The 18608-nt window shown below is 36.1% G+C and overlaps 2 protein-coding genes across 2 annotated transcripts; both read right to left on the reverse strand.

The window, feature by feature from the left end:
• Window positions 1–3174: 3174 nt before the first annotated feature.
• LOC117929608 (histidine-containing phosphotransfer protein 1-like) lies at window positions 3175–5382 on the reverse strand. The gene is made up of 6 exons (XM_034849942.1): window positions 5067–5382; window positions 4800–4930; window positions 4603–4671; window positions 3759–3830; window positions 3524–3596; window positions 3175–3427 (listed from the first exon to the last, which is right to left on the reverse strand). The coding sequence occupies exons 1-6, from the start codon at window positions 5127–5129 to the stop codon at window positions 3383–3385; spliced, it is 453 nt and encodes a 150-aa protein (XP_034705833.1). The 5' UTR covers window positions 5130–5382; the 3' UTR covers window positions 3175–3382.
• A 2883-nt stretch (window positions 5383–8265) lies between these two features.
• LOC117930287 (autophagy-related protein 18h) lies at window positions 8266–17893 on the reverse strand. Its single transcript, XM_034850858.1, has 9 exons — window positions 17490–17893; window positions 14247–14705; window positions 13295–13738; window positions 12707–12943; window positions 11823–12611; window positions 11564–11736; window positions 9876–10006; window positions 9226–9789; window positions 8266–8638 (listed from the first exon to the last, which is right to left on the reverse strand). Exons 1-9 carry the CDS (start codon window positions 17646–17648, stop codon window positions 8634–8636), a joined length of 2961 nt encoding a protein of 986 aa, XP_034706749.1. The 5' UTR covers window positions 17649–17893; the 3' UTR covers window positions 8266–8633.
• Between the last annotated feature and the right edge of the window lie 715 nt (window positions 17894–18608).

The raw sequence follows: 18608 nt of genomic DNA on the forward strand, positions 1-18608 counted from the left end.
TATGACTCAAAATGTTAAACCAAGGGTTAATAGAATACAAAGGAAACATGAAAATACTTTTGGGTATGTGTCTAATGTGCATGCTTACCATGGGATGAAATTCGTAGCAATGCCTTGAGTAGATGCAGACTTTAAAAAATCTTGTGATAAGATTGAACTCTCTGATGGGTTGCAAGCAGAATATATAAGAGATGTGCAGCCCTAAGGAACATTCATTTTGAGTTATGCATTTTCTCTTGTGGTAGAAGATTTTCCTTTTCAATTCTTGCAATAGCCAGTGTTCCCTGCAAATGTAGAAGATTTTGATAATAATCAACATGATTGGTGAAACATTCTTTTTATTAGTGGGATGATTCACTTCTATGTTCCTTTATTCCCAGTATGTTCATATTAACTGTTGAATTTTTTGGCTGATCATTGCTTGAACTTGTTCTTCTGCTATTCAAGCAAAATTCTTCCACAAGAAGGCATGTGTCAATAACGTGCCAAATCTGCCTCATTGGCAAATCAATTGATAAGATGCAGAATCAGATTTTGTTAACCAGGATCATACATTGAACCTTTGACTTTCCAATTGTTGAATGACTTGCAACTGAATTACATGGACCATCTATAATCTTGCTGTCTTGTGGTTTTTCAATCCAGAGTTGAATCATTCTTTCAAATTGACAAGCCCGTGAAAGTCCTACTAAAAAAATACTAGTTAAGAAGAATGATTTGGTTAGTCCATCAAGACCAAATACATAAAACCGAATCAAATAATTTACTTCAAAGCATGTTATAGCAAATACTTTTGGGGGTTAAGAGGTGTAGTTTTTTTTTTTAAATGAATAAAGGTTTTGATATGTAACCAAAGTTATCAATGACTACTAAAGAGAGAAGATATGGAATGATTTCACCTAAATATGGTATCAAATGCCTCAAATCCTTTTTCTAATTGAGTATTTCTTAATCAAATCATTGATGTATTAAATTAGGCTAACAATTTTATTCCATGACCGGGTTAAATCTGATACGTCGTAGTTTTTGAGGTTCTTATTGGTTATAGTCGATTTCAAGCTAATCCAAAGTTGATGCTCAAATATCCGCATAATGTTCAGAAATGTTATTGATAATAGCATTTTAAAGCTTTTTAAATATAAATCTGAAAATGATACTGTTAATAGCAGCATCTTTATCTTAAATGAGGCTGAAAACACTATCATCATCTTGTGTATCTATATATATATATAGGATTCATTCTATTTGGCAAATAGAAATCTAAGAGTTGTAGATTTACTCAATTCAATTCATCGATTGCTTGAATTTCAAAAACATTTTCTGTCTATCTCTTTGCCCCATTTTTTCATTATCCTACCAGAAGGGAAGTAATGAAATATAAAAATGTTTCTTCATTTCCCTTGCTTCACCAAATACGGCTGAAAATTCCCATAAAAAATTATCTTCAGTTCAGCCTTGGTGCCTAATACTATACTCGAATTCTGTATAACTGGTTGTGAGTTGTGACTGGCTGGCAAACTTCAGACCTTGTAGTAAAATATACCAAGGACCTCATGACCTTGCATGAACAACATATAAAGTATAAACTAGTTGAGACGAATCTGATCTGAATGAATTAAAAATATGGAATTCCTCTTAAAATATTCCTACATATGATGGAATCCACCAAGCTGTAAACTCCCAGCAAAGAATCTCTCTGGGACTTCCAAATTAGATTTCATTACTTCCTTCTCTATTAAATAACTAACTAGGGAGTTTGAGTCAGGTTGGAAATGGTCATGTATATGATATAGAAGACAAGCATCACCCATGTGTGGCTTATCTTTAAGTGCTTAACTACCCCAAGAGGCAAAAAAAAAAAAAACAAAACGAATCAATACTCTGCCATTAAACCATGTCATTTGGCCTTACTTGCACATACATTACCAGCAGAACAGGAGACATCCCACAACAACCGATACCAGTTGACCTTACAAAGCTCAGATGTTCAATGAATGTGAGTAGAGATCAGGTCGTTGTGACTAAAAATATTGTTAACTTCCATAGATCAAACCAAGTGGGGTTTCTTCCCCTTTTTCGATACTCTTAATATACTGTTAAAAACTTGTCTCACACCCCCACAAACTGGCATCTAAAGAAAAAACAAAAGACAGAACAAAACAAAAGGATGTGCTGAAAGGATGATGAGTTCTTAACAACCAATGGTCGGTGTATGTGAATTAAATTGATTAATTTATATGCCTATTGTCCATCCCTGCTGGAATGTCTCTTGTATCATATTAGTGGCTTGAAAAAATTGATCCAGATGGGAGAAATGCGCTGTGGCAGAAGTCATAAACTACTGATAGACTAGTTTGATTTGGTTTTGGCAGGGTCATTGAAGTTGATTGCTTGAGGATTCCTTTGGAGATTCATGCATCTATGCCTACTAATGTCACCTTTTTCTTCTTGGAAATTAAATTCTATTTAAATTTTAAATTTAGATATATGTTATGTCATGACATGGTAAGAGACCCCCCATTTCCAACTTGGAGGAAAGTTGTCTGAGTTGAGCTTCCATACAAATTGAGGACAACAAAGTACCAACTCTACCGAAACCCAAGGTTAGGTGGCTTCTTCTCAACCATCCAATGAGTATTCATCCCATGAACCCTTGAATCTAATACCAATTCAGGTTTTGATCATCTTATTTAAAAATCAATTGGTGTCCGGTAAGGATAGGTTAAGTTTTTATGGCAATCGAAATCACCATCATTTGAGTGATCCATCATTGAGCTTAAGAGTAGCATTGTTACATCCCAACAATGGCTGTTGATAAATATACCCAAGAATATGAAAAACACTGAAATATAAAATGAGATTGAGGTGTGGACTCGGTTGCACTCTTAAGGAGTAGCTTATTCCTATGGACTATGAAGTTATTGTAGTTCATTCATGTCAGCCATGAGAAAACAAAAAGGCTAGTTTATGTTTTCTGTTTTCTGTCAAACCTGAATGTCTAGACAATACTTGAGTCCACACACTTCATCCATTGTTACTAATCCATATGATCTTGAACAAATCATAGGAGGAAAGGTGTTTTGAGAGAGGGATTTATCCTCTACACACATGCTCTTTCTGAAGCAATTTGATGATGCTTGGAAATGAACAAGTAAATCCAGAAAAACTCCAAGATTGAGAAGAAAGGTGATGCCATTGATTCACATTCAGTCATTATTCATCCATTGATATAGTACAACCTCAAGCTCAAAAGTCGTCATAACCCTCTAGTAATCACCTTGAAAGGAAAAAGGAGAAAAAGAAAGGCAGAAGAAACTTCTCTACAAATCCAATATGCCATTTGTCCTCTTGCTCACCATGGATGACAGCCTATTGCCTTTTACTACATAGGAATTGATCCACCAGCTGCCAAAATTTGTTGCTCCAGCTAGAGGAAAACAAGTAGAAATGTAGGGCTTGAGAGAAGGAATCTGAAAAGCTTGTCTCCAAACAAAAGGAATATTTGATAAGATGTTTTCCTTACCTGGAACAGAGTCTCAAGCTTGTTCTTTACAAGGGCATACTCATTCTTTACCTGTTGCAGGCATTTCAGGCACCTGCACTAGACCCCTTTTCCATCAGAATATGAAAAGGCTAACTTTAAAAAGCTCAAATTCATCAGAAAATTTTATTGAGGTCCCATTTCCTTTCCCTCATAGTTCCCAAGAACCAAACATAATCTAAATATTTTATTAAGTAAAAGAACGGAAAAAACTCACCCTTCAGTATTCTGTGCATCACAGAAGTTGCGGAAGGCAATGCAGACATTTTGAACTCGCTGTGCACCAATGCTGTTACATCAAGGAATTGGAAATAAACAAAAATTTTCCCCTTGGCTTTGTTTGGTCTTTGAAGAAAGTAGGAAAAGAAATGAAACAGAACTTTAATAGTAGATTTTTCATTGTTGAGAGGAGAGAACAAAAACCTCCTCTCAACCAGCCCTAATGAGAACATATATATATATGAAGAAACCAGAAGGAAACTAGTTATAAGATTCAAAATTTTATTTTTCTCAGCATCCAAACTAAGGATATGCTTGCTTTCACAAGGAAGCACAATGGAAGGACCCCATTTTCTTAAATGACTACGGCAGTATGACAATGACATGGGAATTGAAAATATTTGAAAATTTACTAGGAAAACAGCATGAATGGGTACAAGATTAAAAAAATTCAGCTGGTGAATGATTCCAATAGCAATAAGCAATCTAATTATCTCATCTTCAGTGACAAACTTTTGGATCCAGACGAGCTTCAGATATTAAAACCTTGATCCAAAAATTTTCTATGACTAATTCAGAAGTTGTTCAACTGAATCGATAGGCTTCTATTAACATTCAAAAGTTGCCATAAAACACTGATTAATTCAACCCAGGTATCCTGGATGCATGTGCTTCTCTTCTTGCTAGACAGAAGTGGTAAGAAGTTGGAAAAACTTTCACATCACATGATCCATCATAGAAAAAATTTCTATTTTTGTGAAGAAAATTGAATGAAACAGATAAAATCAGCTTGATAAAAAAGTAGCAAGCATGAGCAGAAAAATAAAGAAAACCTACAATACCTTGAGCTGCTACCCTTCAACTGGTGAACATGCGAATCCACCTTCCTGAAATCTATACTCTGCTGATCTCTGTATCAAAGACACAATAAAAGGAAACACACAGCAACATTGAGAAAACTCTGAGTTTTTAAAGGGAAATCCTACCATAAAAGAAGAAATATTTGAAAAAGAAAGGTGTTGATATATTAAATTCTCACAGGGTGTTGGCCAGTTCATTAAGAAGCCTCTCAGAATCTTCAAAGAAGAGAGACACCACTTCAACCACAAAGTCTGGGTTGGTCTCATCTTGGAGTTGCTGAAGTTGGGTAAACTGATCATTTAGGAATCCCTTCTCACACACAAGAACCCATCATCAAAAGCCAACCCAACATGGTAGAGGGAGAAGAAATCGGAAAAGTAGAAGCAAAAAACAGAACAAAACCCATCTGGGTTTTCCTCGGTTGTCCATAGCTTAATATACCAACCTCTTGAAACAGTAGGGTTGTGTAGTCAAGCAACTGCCTTTGCAACTGAACCACACCATCCATGGTAGCTGCTCTCAAGTTCTTCACTCAATTTGCAGATCTTATAGGTTCATTGCATAGAACAAAGAATTATCAATTGTCTCTTAGTAAGACTCAAGACTCAGAAAGTGCTTTGGTAGGAGGAAAGCATAGAAATCCAAAGATTCCTGCTTTTGTGGTAATATGTTTACAGTATATATAGTCCCCCCACACCCTTTTTCACCTCTCTGGATTTGTGCTTCTGTTCCTTTGCTTCCCTCTGCCAACCCATCATTTATGAGCAAGGTAAACTATGAAATTTAAAAGCCTCACAAGATCCAAAACTTGATGCCATGTACCATTCACCTTCCCATCTTTTTCTTTTAGTAATTATTGCTACCTCTCCCTAATATTTTATATTTCTTCCTTGGTTTTTCTTTTGTTTTTCTTCTCCAAGATGCTAATCTGTCTGTGGGGTCATCACATTTTCTGCACTAAAAATCCTTCCATATCACCAACACAGCATCACATCAGCATGAAATGAATTGGGACATACCCAGTTGCAGTTGGTTAAGTCTTCTAGATATCAGTTCAATTTGATCCTTATCAAATGTTCTGGTTCCAACAAAAACTACCAAAAAACAAGGTATTTGAAAATATTCCAAAACTCAAATGATCAACGTACGTCAAATGATGAATCTCGATCCTTTTTTAAGGATATTAATATGATAAGATTTTAACGCTCGTAAAACTTACTTTAAAGAGTGGTTAGTCAAACGCCGCGAAAGTGATGGAGAAATATTAAATCTATATCTAGAAGATTTCTTTTTAATTTTTAATGTCTAGATTCCATAACTTTGAAAAGAAAAATGTAAAAGATATGCTAATAAACTATAAAAGTGAAAACTTAACATCTCTTTCACCAAAGATTAAGTTGGTATAATAGAAAGATTTGATGTGCTGTAGCTGTACAAAAGAACATATCTCTTTCTATCTTCACCTAATCCCCCCCTTCCAAAATTTCCCTCCTTATCCTTTCACATTTCACATCTCACATCTATGCTTTAAATCCTCTCAAGATTCTTATCAAATTGCTGCTACCTTTGTTTTTGTTGTTGTTGTTGTTTGTGGTGCTGTTGCTATTTGGTTGGTTGGTTGGAGTCTTCATTGGTTTTTTGGTTTGAAGGAACTAGAAAAGGGACAATTGAGCATATAGGATATATGCCATACAGCCTAAATTTTTGTCCTCATTCTTCCAAATAAGGTGTAAGGTTTAATCTTTCATTTCTGGTATTGGGTGATGTTGAGATGTTTCATCCTTCACACTGGGTGGAAAATTTCGATTACAGAGAAGATTTTTCGGGTACAGGGATTGCACAGGTGTCGCCAGCTCAAGGATCTGGTAGGGGACAGTTTTCTTTAGTTTTTGGTTGGTTCTTGTACTGATTGCATTTGGATTAACATTCAAATGAGAAATGATGTCGTAGAAGATTGATAATGGTTTGGATGATGATGGGTGGTTCCTCTTTTTAGACTTGTGACAAGTCTGAAACTTTCAAGCAACAAATGAAAAAGACCATGTATTCATAATCACTAATTCAACTAACTTTGATCAAGTCCTGCCTGACCTAAAATGTTTTTAGTGTTCTAAAATGCCATGCCCATTTGTAGCAACTCATTTTCAGGCTAGAGTTTCATTTTGGTCAATCTTCAGTGATTTCCGTAATGCATGATCCATCTGTGTAGGCCTCTGGCCCTCAGAATTGGTAATTTCTCAAAGCAAAACCAAGAGTGCATTTATTCATGAAGGGTTGATAATGGGCTGCAGATTATTGCAGTCTGGCCCATACTAAACTATGAAAAGCTAAGCACAGCCCATGATTATAGCTCACTGTTAGGTAGAGTTAAGAAGTCAGATTTGGTCTGTGAGGCCCTGAACCTGTTAGCAGATTCAAGAAAAATCACATTTGGGGGTGGGTATTTGGGAGTTAAGATATCAGATTTGGTCTGATTGAAACCCTTGTGTGGATTTAGTTAGAAGTATTTTGACCTTATTATATAAAAACCCGAACCATTGTCAGACCTGCATTTAAAACCAGCTCAAGACTGGTGCTATGACAACTTGAGGCCAAGGATGGTAACCTTTATAGAGCATGGAACGCATTGAACACATAAGACACCGACCACGTCCGTGCCGTCCTCAGAGATGATCTAAATGAAGGCTTAGCCAGTTATGGGATTGGTGGCATCTTACAATTTTGTTGAAAGGGTGGTTGGGGGGTACATGTATGAATGAAGCTGGGAAAGGATATTAATGGATTGTGGAGAGTATCTCAGTGAATTGAGTTGGGAGGGACCACTGGTTTTGTATATTTATTTGAGTGGGTGATGTGAAGGGCATCAAAGTGGGGCAGTGGCGAAGGGGAAAGCATCTGTCTCTTGGCAATTGTATGGCAGGCCACAAGAGTACAAAGATGAAGGATGGTGTGGGTATCCAATGCAATTCAATTAACAGTGACCATCAAAGGGGAGTTTGGATGACTGAATCTTCTGTGCCCACACACCTGCTTGTGTTACCAATTACCCATTCAATGCCTCCAAAAATGTACATCAAACTTCTCCAATCATTGCTCCTCTCTCTCTCTCACACACACACAAACACACGCCCCAGCTGGTATTTAGCAAGACTTGGAAATATTGGCATCCACCGATATCATGACAAGTATGCAAAATTTTGAAATTATGCCTAGGCTTAAGTTAAAAATGGGGGTGCATGTATAACTATATGCCCTGACCAAAAACAAATTTGAAGACATCAAATTGCATCAGTAAACAAGACCCCACAAGACTATAAGAAACACTTTCTATTTTGAAGTTAATCCCAATCTTAGGCCTTGACAAGAACCCTATTCAACAGAAACCCGACATGGAAGTCAATGATCACAGCAAAGAAAGAGCCATACAGCTCTCACCTTAAACTCCAGCTTGACAAAAAAGGTAGGATGATTCCCTCTTTAGAAAAGGGGTGTTGAAATAGTCATATCCAAGCATCACAAAAGAGTGCACCTGTGGATAGGATGGTGAAATAATGCATTTTGTACAGTATAAAGAGCTCTCTTTTTTCATCTTTATTGTTATTTTTTTTTCATTTTCTTTGAAGAATAAATAATGTTACACATAGTAGAAAGAACATGTCACACAAATCATTTGTATTATGAATTCCAATCTACAAATGTACACCAGAATTAGAAAGGAAGAAACCAGGCATTTGGTCTGGCAACACTAGGATGGGCCAAGGTTTACACCTCACATTCTTGTATCAATCAGTCAGTAGCGAATTGATAGTTGAAATGACAGTAGCCTGCAATTTGTATCCAACAAGATTCACACCCTTCATCGGTCAACCTCTGCCCTGCACTTTCGGTCGAACTGGATCCACACCCTTCATTTTGGCTAGCCCCTCACCAACCTTTCTACAAGGTTGAGAGAAACATGTGGGGAGATGTAATAAGTTCAGCACATTTTTAGATACAGGAACGAAGCTACACATCAAGCTGGAACATATGAAATGAAAATTTCAGGAAGGTTGAAATATAAATCAATGGTTAAAATTATACAGTAAAGGCACTATGCACAACGGAATTCACAAGTCATAGCAATGTATTAGATGTCATAAGAGTGAATATGTAACTCGTGAATCGGGTGCCTAAGGGTAAACAAGTTAACAGATTCAGGAGGCAAGACCCAGGTATCATCCTATCTCATTTTGCATAACAAAAAATTAACCAAGAACAAAATAACTCAAGAATGCAGTGTATAAACGATCCAATTATCACATATTAAGATATGGAATTTTAAGCAACAAACAATCACAATTAAGTTTGTCATAATATATCTCTTGAAAAACAAGTGCCATCCAGTAATCAATTAATAAATTTTGATTTTTTTAATTTCAGTTTTGTGACATTAACCATGTTGTGGTTGATGTGGTGAACATGCATGCAAGGAGAATGTTCGCATATGTTGGCAAAGCTCTAAGAAGAAAAGGGCATGGGCAACATGAGTCATTCAAAACTTTTTGAGGCATAAGACAAAAGGGAAGTTAGGATGCTTGAATAATTATATTGTTTTAGATTCCTACCTTCTTCAGAGAAGGCAAATACACCTCCGAGCATGTCATCATTGTTCTCATCTTCCTCGGATTTCTCCCTGTCACAGGGACTACTGCCGCTGTCCACATCAGTAACTTCAGTTAATTCACGGCATTCATCAAGAGTCGATGCTTTACAATACCCCTCTTGAAAATACTGCCCAAAATATAATGGTTCTACTGGCCCCTCATCAAGAATGTTCATGCTTGAATCAGAACGATTAGAACTTGTGTTTGAAGCTTCACTGGTTCCAACACTATCTGAGGACTCAACTTCTTTAGCAATAGTCCTTGCAGAAGAAAGTGAACCATTTTTGATAGAGGATATACTATTTACAAAATAACTGTCTTCGATGGGAGAAATGCCCATCATTTGTTTGGGAGAACCTGAAACACTATCTCTGTTAAAGGGGCCATGATTTGGCAGGGATGGTGCTAAAATACCACTCCCACTTTTCACTCCATTCTCTTTCACAGTTTGGATAATGTGTGAACTGGTTTTCACGGTATTCATTTGATTTAAATCACATGGAGTCTCATCTTTGCTTGGCGGACCTGATGGAAATGCCAAAAATAAGATGAGTTGTATGAACCTCATTTTAATAGAACTAAATGATACCAGAATCAAAGTATTCTCTTACCACCATCCGTGTTTCCAACTGATCCAGGCACAACGAGCTTAGATTGGGGATTAGCCACACCTTCTGAGAACTTCTCTTTTGCACCATGAGGTTCAGAAGATGAACTTGGAGATATTCCACGACTAAGGTCCCTGCACAAGATAACCAGGCAGGCATCTTAACATGTTCTATACTAAAGAAACAAGGGTAGAGAAAGACAAGCCCAACAAATTGATTTCAGGCTTTAGTTAGACTCATTTTGTGCAAGAAAGGAGACTCAATTTGTTTTAGATCATTTGGTGGATGTTTCCCACATAACTGCAGGCAATTCAGCTTTTCTTGAGATGCCAAGAATGGTGTCATTCAGCAGCTGGGTGCCAAAGCAAGCCAAAGAAGCTGCAAAGAGTTCTCCATTAGGAGAAACTAGGAAGTGGTTTAAGTTATAAATTATAAAATGAAAAGCTGGAGTGAATATGGTTGCATTTGGACAAATGGTGAAACAGAATTATTTCATCCTTTTTTCCATACAATTTAAAGGCATCCATCCATTAAGATAAAGGTACAGGAAAAAATGGAGTGACAAAAAATTTGAAACTGCATGACACGCAATGAGTAAAGTCATGCCAGACAATGTGAAAATGATATGGACTTATACCAAATGTAATTTAAACCAATGGAATTTATTCCACTTCTACAGGATGTTCAAACTTACCCAAAATTTCCAAATGCATCATATAAATCAAACTACTATTCAAGTCAAAACAGGCATTGAGACAATCAAATATACTATCCGTAATCACTACCATACCAGAAGCAATGGTCAAAGTGTATCCATATAAGGATTGAGTGAATAAGCATTGTAATTCCCCAAATGTTATGAGCTCAATACAGTGCAAAACTAAAAGGGATCAGAGTCCAGAAGTTCCCCAGAAATTTTCTATGCTCCCACGAAGAGGAAAATGAAAACAAAAAAATATTATTAAAATATAACTTATGTATATCCCCTCACTCACTGCTTACTTTTATACCAAAAAAGGCAAAAACAAATGTACCCTTATTATTCCCATATCTAGGAACTGTACCTTTGGCACTTTGTTGTGTGAGCATTCAACACTAAGGACATACAGTTGAGCTTACAATCTACATTTTTTTTTCTTTTCTTGGATAGGTGAACTCCACCCACCACCCCCACCCCAACCTCTTACTACTTGAGCCAAGCCTTACAATCTCCAATTAATACCTTCCTAAGTTACATGGCTTTAGGTATGGATGTTCGGTGTGGTTATATGTCTAAGTATTTGATCATTCACACATCAAATTTTAGGATACAAGGACTAGGCTAAAAAGTGATCTTGAATGGTGATTGCATATAACATAATAAAGAGAAAAATCAATTGGAAGCCTATTGAAATCTATTAGAAGCAAAAATATGTTAATCCCTTGGAAAAAACAAAATTCTCTTTTTTGTCTCTTCTATCTTTATTTTTAGAAATGAAGAAAAAAAAAAATAGCAAATATCCAAAGCAAAATAGAAGTACTTGAAAAGGACCCTCACATCCACACTATTGTCATATCTAGTTTACATGGGTATGTTGGTGAAGTTGAAGAATCCATGATCACAGATACCTACCGATGCAGCATTGAGTGGGGGAACATAAACCATGGAAATGGTAAAAAATAGAGCTAGCATGGATATCACTGACAATTACCTTTCACTCCAATCAGATTGAATCCTATGGAAATGGTCAAAAACAGGAAGCAAGTCCTTCCGTTTTATTTCAACCTCTTGAACAGGAACCTTCTCGATTTCAATCTCTCCACCAGTATCTTTAGTGAAATTGCATTCATCAGACGCCAGAGGGTCCATAGTAAAGAAATATATCTAAAAAAGGATAGATAGAAGGATATAAGCATGGAGGAAAATAGTGACAATTAAGAGCACCAAAGAATTGAAACTATAACAGATACCTTAGACTTTTGCCAAATTGGTATCCGCCCAGATCTAATCTGCACCTCCGCATTGGAAAGGTACCAATGCAACCGTTCATGGGGCTTGACCAAATCCATTTCTCCAGTATCATTATCTTCACAATCAGAAGTATCCATTACCACAGTTTCTTGCCTGCCATGCATAATCCCAGCAATACATTCCTCTCTTTCAGGCCAAGCCATTCCTCGGCAAACATCCCACCATTGAACAGGTTCAACTTTGACCCGTAACTCCTCATCTTGTACCTGCACTAAAGAACCTGACCCAGTTCCTGAAGCAGTCTCGCTTGGCTCTCCTCCCCCCATTGATGGCAAAAGTTCATATTGGATTACATGACCTGAAGGAGTATAAACCAAGAGGTGCTCCAAAGCATTGACTTTTAAATGAGCAGGTAGCATATCATGAGGTACAGAACTGTGAAAAACAGCAGCAACAGCACCAGATGGTACAGAGACCTTTCCAGCTGCAGAAGATGCCACATTGCTCACTGAATTCAGCCACCCAGAGTTTTTTATCCTGCTAACTACAGACAGGGTAATAGTTTGTGGAGGAGGTGGAGAAAAAGATTGCTGGTTTATCATGAAAGATGAAGTAGACCACCATGGTAGAGATAGAACTGGCAAGAGGGAGGAACGGACATGAGAATTTTGTATCTGAAGACCACTTTCGCCACCAAAAGGTGATAGAACAAAGATATGGCAAGTCCCTTTGGATGAAACAATAGCTATCCACTGACTATAACGGCTAAAACAAATATCCTGTATCACCTGTTATATAAACAACAATTGAAAACAGTAATAAAATAAAAACATGAGTATAGAAAAAAGAAAAGGGATGAGAAACAGTGAGGGAGGGAACATACAGCTGATGTCATGCCACGATGGAGCTTGTAAAGGTGTACATGTGAAGCATTCCAATCATAACCTGATGCATTTTGTGAGCAGGATGGCATAATCCGAAAGATATTTATATTGTTCCCATGTATAGAGGCAGTAACCAGAAGTGTGCCACTAGGATCAAAACATAGGGCAGAAATCGGACTAGTATGAGCCCTAAATTGTGATACAACAGCTCTGGAAACAAAATCTTTAACAACAACCTGCAATAAACCATAAAAGGAAAAAAGAAAAAAGAAAATCCCAAAATTATGCATAGATAATTGAGTTTCTAAAACAGAATTATTTACAATATAACATCTGTTTGATGTTTTGTAAGTCTCAAAAGTCTATTGGGACTTCCAGAAACCAACTGGATTTATTAGTTATCCCATGATATCTTCTTTTGTTTTTTCTTTAACTTCAGTGAGTGTACTAGACTAAAAATCATGAGCTCATTCCAAAATATAGTATTGCAGCCAAGATTTTGAATATTGACTATCGTTCATTCCTCGTAAACACATAACAAACATTACTTTTAAATATTATGATTCTCAAACAGAGTGAATACTAACCATTCCAGCGCTATCTGTTTCATTTGAATGTGATGCAACCCTTCCTACTTTCCAGCTTGAATGTGATGATACAGGAGAACTAGACCCATCTGGCCGAAGCTCTTGACAGTATTTAGATAGAGTTTTGTAACCCATGTCCCCCAAATTAATTATACCCGCAGCCAACTGCTTACTAGATTCCATAGCATACCGAGCCACCAGACTTCCACTGCTGGGAGAAGTTGATGGACTGACACCTGGAGAAGGAGTAAGACTTTGTGGGCTAAGGCGGCCCATGTTTGATAACAGTGGGTTGTTGGAAGCATAAGCCAACCACCTTAAACCAACATCCATTGGACCATAGCCAATGTTAACCCCAGCCAATCCTTGACCTCCCAACTGAGGAACAGGATAAGTGAGGACACTGAATTTATTCTCAAGAGTGAGAGCATCAAAGCAGTATATCTGTCACCAAATTATTAAAAAGGAAAACATTAGAAAGATGTAAATTGTTTAGCGCCATTTATTAACTTAACCAAATGGAAATGAAACAAATCTTTGCATCAAGATGACAAACCCTTTGTCCACTGGAAATCTTGATTAATTACTGGAACTCCTGCTATGTTCCAATCTTATTCTTCTGGGTTGTAAAAAAGAACTGGATGGAAAACCCCATAAAAGTATCTATTGGATTGTAATAATCATCAAACTTATCTTATTCGGTCAAGGATATTTCTGAAGTAAAAGCAATCATATATGATATACTAGAATTACATATATATATATATAATCATCAAACCTATCTTATTCGGTCAAGGATATTTCTGAAGTAAAAGCAATCATATATGATATACTAGAATTATATATATATATATATATATATATATATAAACCAATTTGGTAGATTAATTTGTTACATTCAACACTGGAATCTCAAATGAATGATACATGCCTAACCCAACCTAATGCTTACTTGTGTTGCAAGACCAACTGCCACTATTCGGGGACTGCATCTAACCATATATACAGTTGATCGGAACCTCAGGACGTGCACATAATTGTGAGACCTCAATGAATAAAACCGAACAGCTGTAGGAGAATTGACAATGTTTCCTGCTTGAGGCTCAATATAGCCATCTCTGACAGGCCCATCTCTAACACTTTGAATTGGCCCTAAGCCCTTTGTTTCATCACCTGCGACAACCAAGAGTAAAGGATGTGATGCTCTGAATCCTTCACGACCCTCGGACTTGGCAGGAATGGGCTGCATCTGTAAGAATGTAACTGGATCATCGCGCCTTGAAACCAGTTCACTGACATTAGAGGAATCTTCAACATCAAGGACTTGAAAACCATTGGAGTAGCCAAGTAACAGAACATGTTTGAAATTAGATGGACCAAGCTCTAGTCTGTCAAAGCAGGCACATAGTACCTGTTGGCCAAAAAAATTTGGGTCATGCTAGTATACATGATATAATACAAAAAAAGCATAGGAATTTAGAGGGTCTTAATTTATTTAATCTATTAAGACATAGAATGAAAGCAACAAAATGGCAGCTACATATAGCAGATGACAAAATTCTCTATAGCATTGTTCATAAGTGGCATACAGGTGCAAGTCCTCATTGAGATTGTAAAGCCTTGTTCATCATTTCATCTTTTTTTCGATTAGGCATGAGATTTAATTCTCTTACCCCTTAACTCTTATTTCCAATTGATGCAAGTGCATATGTCTACAAACACACACACACACACACACTATATTCATATTTGTTAAGTACCATGTACATGAAATATAAAAAACCAATATCATAAATTCTTATCCTCATTCCAGTCTTTTTAAGAATGCTATCAGTTTTAAGGAATTAAATATCAGCCAGCAGGTTTCCAGGTTTTTGGAATTAGCAATAAGCAGAATATATGGTATGTAATTTCATCAAATATATAGCAGGATGATGATGGGTAAAACAAGTATTCCAAATAATACCCCCCTGCTTGAAGGTTTTACCTACCATCAATATAATTATTAATGAAGGGAGTAATTTTAGATGTTTCTTACTATTTATCTGTTGCTTCTTATTGGTCTTACCTCACCTCCTCGGAGGAATTAATGCTTGACTCCCTATTAAATCAGATTTTCTAACCAAAGTGTTGTTTTTTCCAATTCAAAAAAATGAAATAAATTTTGGAACAAACCACACCCCTAAATAATTATAATACCATGGTAAATCTCACCACATGAAACAAGATTTAACATATGGCACACAATGCATGCTTTTTCACCGCAATTTTTACAAAACCACCTTCTCAGGTAGCAGTTCTGTTGGATACTAAAAGATAATAAACAGCTATCTCAGATAGTAATCCTATAAAGAAAACAAAAACTGCTATCTGGAGTAACAATTCTATTATGATCTAAGTCAAACTAAAAAAAAATCACTACCAAAGATACTGTTTCTAAGTTAAAATAACATTGCAAATTCTCATAGCACACAAAACATGGCATTAATGACATTAAGCCTAAATGTTGCCCACAAGCCCTCGCATCCCGTGAACATGCAAAATGTGATAGCAATTTTGTACAATGTGAAATACACCATAAAACAGCATCTTATCCTATGTGGTGTGTTTCAGCATACTCTAAAATCATAGTGGGTGTACCATAATTTGCTTCTTTTTTCTATCCATTAAAAGCAAAAAAAAAAAAAAAAAAAACACCATAAATCATTGGTAAGAACTCTCAACTTACAAAAACAATTTCGGGCCAACTCTGCCATTTTTGTGGTGTGTATTGATATGAGGTTCAAAGGAAGCCATTTTTCTTTGCCAAAGCAGTACATATTCAAGCAATACTACTTTTTCTACTTCTAATCTGCATTAGTGTAAAAGAATGCTATCTAATACATATTGTAGTTTCAAGCGAGATCCATGTTTTGCCAAGCCCAGCACTAGATCATGTATCTCCAATGCATGTTATGTATAAATATCAAATTGAATGGATATTAGCAATCATCTGATGCATAACTTGATTTCTTTAATAACATAGGATGACATACTGGTTTGGAGTGTTGTAGGATGGGTAGCTCTTAATCTTTGATCATCTTAATGTTTGCCATGCATGATAAGGTGGAAAGCATACACAATTCAATGTTGCCCATGATAACACGGACCCCACATGTACTTACCAGTGGTGTAAACATAACATTATATTATATAGGACATAGTTCACTAATTCTGTAATTCATGCCAATCATTACTGTCGTGTTATGCACAATATGTATTCTGTTTCTCTACATTTTGAGTTTATTTTTATCTCATTATTATTCCCAAAAAGAGTAATATAAATCCTCCAAAGCATTTTTCTCAGTCTTAAGGCAGCATAACCCAATCATGAATTTGGTTTTTTTTACTGCTTAGATAAATTTGTACATCCAGCAGGCTAGCCAAATTAATTGAGAAAAATTAGCTCACACAATTCAACTTAGAAAAAAAAGAAGGAAATGTTATCTTGATGTTTTCATTTATGTGAATAAATTTTTGGAAGGATAAAAAAGAAGGAAGATATTGGGTTACCCAGATTGTTAATCCTACAACACTCTTTGGAAAATGAAAGGGAAGAACAGATAAGGAAGAATTCATAAAACCCCTTTCATTTTTTTCCCTTAACTATCAAGTTATCAACTACAATATAAAGGTCCTAAAAAAATAAAAACTTTTCGTTCTGTTTCTCAGCAAACAAACAAAGCTCAAATGCATCCCCCAAAATAAATCCAACAGATTAAATTCCAAAACCATAAAGAGCATACTTTCCTCAGAAAATTAAATATCAATAAAAATTCACCCTCATTTGTTCAGCCGAGTAGTTCATCTTCCTACACAAATTACAAACAAACAACACTCAATAGTTTGTTTCCTTTTCCTTCACATTTCTTAGTTCTCCAATTTTCCCCCATTTTCTCGTCGAGCAAGCAGAATTCCCCAAAAACAATCCAACAGATAAAGTTCCAAAAAGCTTAGAAAAACACAAAACACTTCAATCTATAACCTAAATTCCAAAACAATCAATATCCCAAAACAACAATAATAGCAACAAGAGTACAAAAACTATCATTTCTTTAGTTGAATCAACAACCAAACACAGCCCAACCCAATCCAACAAATCATCAAAATCCAAAGGAACAATACAGAATCAACAAAAAAGAAACAAAATGATAACCTGGTCTTTACGCTCGTCGGGATCGCCGGAGATAGAAGCGGCGACAGAAGCGCCAGCGGAGCGAACGCCGGTGGAGGCTGTCTTTATGCAAGAGGAAATGAATCGAAGAGAATTGGGGATGAAGCCATTATTCTTAGGCTTGTGGTTGGTATTCTTCATGACCAACGGGGAGTCACCGGGAAGCAGAGGTCCGACGGCGCCGGCGGCAGAGTAATAGCGATCGGAAAAAGCATCCGATGGAGAAAAAGGGAGAGAGAAAATGATGATTATTGGTGAGGGTTTGTTGGGTTTGACCTTAACAGCGACGGTTTCTCTCTCTCAGTTTCTCTCTTTCTCTCTCTCTCTCAGCTCTCCGTTTTTCTTAATTGCTCTGTAAGCAAGCTTTTTTGAAATTCTGTAATTGCCCCTCCTCTCACAGCTTTCCATTTCTCTCTCTCTCTTTTTTTTTTTTTTCTTTTTTTTTTTAAATTTTTTGAAATACCTATATATTGGTGGGTTGGGTCTAGCCTCTAGGTTGTGCCTACAGTTTTGGCAACCATCTCTTTGACTACATTTTGCCACCTCAGCACGTAGCATTTTGCATTTTTGGCTTTAAATTTTTTTAAAAAAATTATAAATATTAACACCTTTTTCTATTTTAGGAAAGGATTCAATTTGAAATATGCATTAAGAAAAGGTAAAAATAATTTTTTTAATAAGAAATTATTATTTTTGAAACTTAATAACTATTTTATTATTATTTTAATTAGAAATTACAATTGAAATAAGACAATTTTCCACTTATATACTTTTATTAATTGTAAAATGATTTTGTCACACCTATTAAGACTGCGGACAACAAGACACATCGGATGGCTATGCATGACACAAGAATGCAATGCCCTATACAACACATGGAAGCAAATCCCAATAAGATAAAAGCGGGTTAATAAAAATATAAAATTATATTTTTATTTTTTGAGAGGTAAAAATAAATTAAAAAATAAAATAATTGAAATCTCGATTTCATAGCCATGAATGATGATGGGGACATTACAATATTCAATTCAAAGTCCAGAAATTTTGTACAGACGAAATAAAATGGTGTCTTGTTTCTGTCGCACTGAGTTCCAATTTTGC

This window comes from Vitis riparia, chromosome 14, assembly GCF_004353265.1.
Source record: "Vitis riparia cultivar Riparia Gloire de Montpellier isolate 1030 chromosome 14, EGFV_Vit.rip_1.0, whole genome shotgun sequence".
NCBI lineage: Eukaryota > Viridiplantae > Streptophyta > Magnoliopsida > Vitales > Vitaceae > Vitis > Vitis riparia.